The 6,742-nt window shown below is 33.7% G+C and overlaps 1 protein-coding gene across 1 annotated transcript; it reads right to left on the bottom strand.

The window, feature by feature from the left end:
• Positions 1 to 671: 671 nt before the first annotated feature.
• Positions 672 to 4,703, bottom strand: LOC131955374 (angiopoietin-2). Its single transcript, XM_059319495.1, has 6 exons — positions 4,684 to 4,703; positions 4,328 to 4,338; positions 2,471 to 3,735; positions 2,078 to 2,194; positions 1,516 to 1,635; positions 672 to 1,069 (listed from the first exon to the last, which is right to left on the bottom strand). The coding sequence occupies exons 1-6, from the start codon at positions 4,701 to 4,703 to the stop codon at positions 698 to 700; spliced, it is 1,905 nt and encodes a 634-aa protein (XP_059175478.1). The 3' UTR covers positions 672 to 697.
• Positions 4,704 to 6,742: the final 2,039 nt, after the last annotated feature.

Below are 6,742 nucleotides of genomic sequence, written 5' to 3'. Positions count from 1 at the left end.
TATTCCAATATACTTATATAACACTACTTGGGAAGGCAAATCGGGATAGACATAATTGTAATCAATTTTTAATTACTTAGTTTTTCCCCCTTTTATCCACATGCAGTTATTGTATTTTTTTGTGTATTAATAAAAGCAACTGGGGAAATTAAAAGCTCAAATTCTAGACACAGTCATATCCCCTTAATAAGTAAAATTAAGACATATAATAGTAAATTTTTATTAAACATTTGAAAACAGTTTATTTTTGCGTGTAGTAAAATAACCGGCGGAAATGAAATTCAATTTTACTTGAGGTGTAAAAGCGTTTAATTATTAACTCCTTAAAATGACATTCTTTAGAATTTGATAGTTTTCCAGATGCGTATTGCACCAGAACTATCTCATTACCAAGTATCAACTTTTTGTCGTATCTGTAAGCGGTAGATCAAATTCAAGCACTTAGAAGAATATATAGCTTATATAAGGTCGTGGTCACTCTAGGTAAGTATTCGGTCAATACTGGATTATTGAAATGACTCCGATTTTCCCGTTAAAAAGTGGGTGAACATCAAACTTTGTCAAGAACAATTTCCCTCAACGTACCTCAAGTACCCGATCGAATAGATGCGAGTAGCTAACAAACCAAACAAACAAACATCACCCACTTTGCATTTATATATATATATATATATATATATATATATATATATATAGATTACGTTTTTCGAACCTTCATCTCGACAAAGTCTAAAGAGTAATCGTGGCCTGTAACGCTATTCCAGTGAACTCCTTTTCTATTCACAAGACTACCCCATTCACCGTTGACATTAACATAGTGACAATCTTCATACCACCAGCCACCTCTTCTGTCTATCGCACAATTTTTTGATGATCTGTCGTTATCAGAGTCAATGGTTGTAAACTTCATGCCTTGATGCAAACTCAAGTTGTCTATAACATTCCCACCACTAAATGAAGTATAGCTCATCTTATACTTTGCCTCTTCATTTTCTACCTTAAAACCTGTATACACAGCATAGTAGTCTGTACCTTCATACTTCATGTCGAATCTAAGTTCATTAAAACCCTGTGGTGAAAAAAAATACATTTCAAAAACATGCAAGTATTATAAATACTTTTATATTTGACAAAGTATTTATTTTTTATATTTTAAATTTACTAAATATAGGTAAAGGGAATGGATCTTTAAGTAACAAGAAAAAAAATTAAAAAGATAACGACATTCTTGAAATTGGAATATTTTTAACATGGGTATTATAGTATTGCATATTTGTGATTAGATGTATTTGTTTGAAAATAAACAGTCAACTAAATATACTTAATTTACTAGACTTAAAATATAAAGTTCCTTTAAATATGCTATATTCTGATATAAAAACGTAATGTTTGCATGGATAACTTAATAGCATAGGCTTTTTAAATAAAATATAAATGTGGCTTTGTTTTGGAGACACATGTTTAATATTAAACATGCATGTATATGAACATATTTGTAATCACTGATGCTTTTACCAAATTAGTCAATGCTGAAATCACGTCATTTCCTAACCAAAAGTCGCCAGTCGTCGAACCGAATCCCTCTTTATAATCTTTCCAAGGTCGTGTGAAGTTCACATCGCCTTTAATGCGCCTCTGTTGAAAATAGTGAGAAGTAAGATTTTTACTGAAAATTTAAAAAATAATAATACTATACATTAAATTTGAAAAGTAATATTGAAATACGTTTTGTTTCGGCTTTTTTTCAAAAATGGTAAAATACTGCGTTAAGTATTTTGTCCCTTGAAAAAAAAATGATTTTTTTAAAAAATGCATCAAGTAGGTCCTATTAAGCTTCCTTAAACTATAAATATCAGCAACTGACTTCAAAAAGTGTGTAATCGTAATAGCAATTAAGCAATTATTTATGTAATTACTTTTGAACTACGGTGCATCAAGATCGAATTTTGTATTTTCAATTTAAAATAATGTTGAAAAATCTTATATTGTAAAATAACATTTTGAAAAAAAATTAGAAAACAAAACAGATGGGTTTTTAGCATAATCAATTTACAATCAATTAAAAATCGTGACGAACCTGTATGATAATCCATCCCCCACCGTCTGTCTCATTATCACATGAAATTCTGTTGACAGCAACTTCAGCCTTCGTTAAATCTTTAAACACATCCTTCATCATGGTCGTACATTTTAACTAGTAAAATATTTTTAAAAATTGTTAAGTATGTTTGTGGTTTCAAATACTATTTAATTTCATTATTTATATATATTACCAATACAAGTAAATTTAATCATCCGCAGATTATATTTTAATCAATTTCCAATTTAAAGAAAAGTTCTTATTTTAATGTATACGATCTATGTAATCAAGCGTTCAATATATGTATGTTAACGAAGGACTATTCCACAACACCTGGTTAAACAAAATCACCAATCGTACAGTTACATAAGATTGATGATTAAAACTTACTTGTTCTATTTGGTTTAGAATAGATATCTTAGTTCCTAGCAATTTATTTATTAAGTCATCGATATCTTTAGCTTTTGAAGTTAGACTTTCCATTGTGTCATTTGATGTTAGTACACTCCCATTTATCTGATTGTCTGAATCGTTCAGCTCTAACGCTTTCATTATCAAATTCCTCAGTGATTTTATGTGTGATTCATACTGTAGCTTGCTATTTTCTTCCAGCTTTTTCATACTTCTATTTTGAATCTCAGCAAAGCTTTCAGCGTTATTTTTTATTTTCTCATTTGTAAGGTTTAATAAATCCATTTTTAAATCCATCATAGTTTTATATAGGACTTGACTGTTCTTAGTTGCGTTAGAAAAACGCTGGATATCCAGCGATACATTTTCTACTCGAGCGCTCAACTTCTCTTGATGTTTAATTAAAATGTTTAATTGCCTTAACACGTCCTCAACTTTTGTTGTTTGTCTTTCCATGATCGCAGTGCTTGTTTGTATTTCTTTAGATATTAGAACTTGTTTTGTTTCATTACATGTTTCCGATATTTGAAATGATTCGTCAGATGTAATCGTATTTTTTGTACCCGAATTTTCAAGAGTCTGTGTTTTTTCCACTTGATCAAACGACGAGCTTTGATGTTTTCTTTCCTTCATATTGGTAGCATTACCTAACACTGTATGTTTCACTGTTATTTCCTTTGCATTATATACTTGAGGTACTGTTTGGTTTAATATTTGATTATCATTTAAAAACTGTAATTGCATCTTCAAGTCAGCATTGTTTAATTGATCTTGATATTTAAATGTTTTTAGAAACTCTGACATTTTATCAATTGTTTTATCAAACTCTGGAGTTTTAGCCTCTAATGTCATCAACATCAGCGGTTTACGATTTACTTGGTCAACAGGTTTGGTTTTATTCTCTTTCTTCTTAATTAGACCCCTTCTATTTGTGTAATATACATCACATCCAAATACTGCACTAAAACAATCAGAAGCTTTTGTAAATGATACAGTCAACTCTCCAAACGTATGTTCAAAATTTCCTTTAACATGCGTTTGCTTGTAGTTTCGAACACTTAAATCGGATTCAGAGACAGATGCCAATACAATTTTCCCCTCGAATTCACTGATCCTATAGACGGACATGTTGACAAGACCTAAGATTTCATCATCTTCTCTTGTATTTTCCAGACAACGTAATTTGGAACAGAATACATCATTGCCCTCAGTAGAATATTCTTTTACTAAAGATATTTGAAGACCTGAAAAAAAAAACAACTAAAAAATAAAGCAAAAGCCTAGAATAAAAACGATAAATATTATTGAAAGGCCTACAGTCCTGTTTACTTTTTGCCTATAGAGAGCTACCATATTCAGCCACCGGGTTTTCACCATTTGAGTTAGTTTATGGTGCAAATCCTAGAGGACTCATGCACATTATGAAGTCGATGCTCCTTGATGAAAAACTAACTCCTGACATCAAAAACACATACAAGAAAGTTGTTGATCTGCGTTAGCAAATTATTAGGTCTTGTGAAATAGCGAGAACTCTATCGACTTAGAATAAGGGTAGGGATCTTACGAAGTTTAGGGTGGGGGATCAAGCTAGAGTGATATCGCCACCCAAAGAGAATAAACTACAGCTCGTCGGGCGAGGTCCTTACACCATCCTAAAACAAATAACTTAAGTTGATTATGAGATAAATGTTAACGGAAAGTCCAAAAATTTTAATTTAAATATTCTTAGCTCATTCAACATCAGACCCCCTGATTTGGACACAACTGAACCCATGGCTTAAATCCCCATCACCTCACAATAGCTTTATCATTACCTAACAATAACCTAACCCTTACCTCGCCCGTACCTAAACATTATATCACAATAACATCATCATTAAATAACATAAACCTAGCAAAAACATCATAATTACTACTTCACAATAACATTATCATAACCTCACAATAACATCACCAAAACCTCACCATTATTTTACAATGGCTTCAACTGTACCTCACAATATTTTCGCCATTACCTCCGTATTACTAAATCCTTACTACATCAGGTACACACCAGATGTAGGTGGACCCAAGGACATTTTACTGACCTTAACCCGGATCTGTACTCGAGACTTTCTGGTTATCAGTCTAGCTCTCAACTGCTAAGCCACGCCGTCCAATGGTTACCTGACCATAATAACATTAGTACTTACCTGTTACCGCACAACCTCATTATAACCTGCCATATTTATCAACCTATTATCTCACCATTACCACATTAGTATCTCCCTTTTTCCCACAACATTGCCACCACGACATCTTTTGCGAGACTATTATTATCTTCTGATTAAATCACTATAACACCATAAGCAAAAGTAGTAAAATTCCCTTTCAAACCTGACGGTCTTCGGGGGAAAGTGAAGCAGAGTTCACTTATTTCTGTGACCTCGGCATATAAAGGGCTAGTGTGGTCATCTCTCTGCCCAGCCGCCATTACTCACGTGAGTTAGGTACTCATCAGAGTTGGGTGGACTGAGTTGGGTGGATTCAGGGACGGTCTACTAAGCAGTTCAGCTCTCTACCGCTATACCACTCCGTCCCATATAACATCATATTATCTAACTATTGTCTCTTTCTCTTAACTTGGAAAGCAATTGCATGTCTGCTTTTGTTCTTATAGTTAATCAGTTCTTACAGGTTGGGAAATATTGTTATTCATATGAACCCGCATCATGTCCTCCTGGCTCTAACTAAATAACGGATGTTTTTTAATGAAAATAATTTTAGGTCAATCCTTTATGAAAATGATAAATACACAGGAAAGACAAATTAATAGAATAGAAACATACCAATACATTTAGGTTTATGTGGCTTTGTAATATGGATAACCTTACCAGCATGCACATCTGTGTTCTGTTTAGTACAAAGCGGTGTAAACCCTAGCCATTTCTACTTGTGGTTTAAAGGATTATTGAAGATTAGCGGTTATCTGCTAGGCTTTGCACCAGCCATTATAGCCATGTCAAAAGGTTTATGCTAACGAACATATATGTTTGTTAACACAATGTTTTAAGAAAAATTAAAGAGAACGCATAATCTACGCTCAAAACTGCAACAGCACCGGATTCTATAAATTATACTTTACATTAACTGCTATTCCATTATTATCATGTTTTGCTAAACAAATATACTATCCCAGTAAACCACTAAACAGAAACTGCTTATTACACATACCCTCTTCTAGTGAGCAACAACCACATACGCTACAAATAAACTGTACAAACATAAAATTCTTGATATCCAAAAGGATAAAATGTCTCTTTATATGATTAATCTAGTCCAACTTAGTCTCCATTTGTATATTTTCGGTCAAAGTGCCATTGCGAATCAATCAAGGACACCCGAAATGACGCTTTAGTTGTTTAGTTGTTGTTGTTTTTTTTTAAATTTACACCGTGCACACGTGACAATATAAAAATTATTCGTTACAGGAACATGTAATCAGATATATATGTTACGGTCAACGCCCGAAGTTGGCCAATGCTAGGATTGGCCGGCCAATCCTCGCATTGGCCAATATCGCCTCCCATATGTCGGTCAAAGTCCGAAACTTTGCTTGATTTCGGCCTTTGGCCGGCCAATCCGCAGACTGGTTATTGTGGACCGGCCAAAGTCTTAAATAGCTCTTCATTTCGGCCTTTGGCCGGCCAGTCCGCGGACTGGCCATGGTGGACAGGCCAAAGTCTTAATTAGAAGATCATCTGGCTAGGGATGACCGGCCAAAGTCCGGATTAGAAGATCATGAGCAGATTTTGGGTTTTTTTTATGCCGTAAGGATCATGAAATTAAGTCTTTATTAATTATTAATTAAAGTAAATGACAGAAATATTCAAATTTTTTATTGTACTACAGTCTCAAACTATCAATATCATCATTTGTTACTAGTTGAACTTTTATGGCATTTAGAATTACATAGCAGCTTGCTATTTTTACACTTGAAGCGATTTGTTGTACACTTAGTTGTGCAATTGCAGCGAGTGTAGCCTTGGCCCAAGTCAATGGTTGTGAAGATGCGATGGTTCGTAGAGATTTTTCCTCAGTGCCAACTGACGACATTAAGAGCAGTTTTTCGTGAATAATAGAAAACTCACTTCAAGAATATATTTGTTTTAGAACACCACGTTCCGTTCCTAGCTTGTAGAAAGCGATGTCGACGCTCATGACAACTGCAATCACGCTTCGGGGATCACCGTGACCTCTGTCAACATCTGG

The sequence above is a fragment of the Physella acuta genome, unplaced genomic scaffold (assembly GCF_028476545.2).
Source record: "Physella acuta isolate Inbredline_101_S28 unplaced genomic scaffold, ASM2847654v3 ptg001064l, whole genome shotgun sequence".
In the NCBI taxonomy this organism is placed as follows: Eukaryota; Metazoa; Mollusca; class Gastropoda; family Physidae; genus Physella; species Physella acuta.
This window is presented reverse-complemented; position numbering and strand designations above follow the sequence as displayed.

Coding starts and splice junctions, on each gene's coding strand:
- LOC131955374 (XM_059319495.1), bottom strand. CDS start 4,703: ATGAGGTTGTGCGGTAACAG. Junction 1,636..2,077: donor GGGGATGGATTATCATACAG/GTTCGTCACGAT, acceptor TATTTTCAACAG/AGGCGCATTAAAGGCGATGT. Junction 1,070..1,515: donor TTTCAGCATTGACTAATTTG/GTAAAAGCATCA, acceptor TTTTCACCACAG/GGTTTTAATGAACTTAGATT.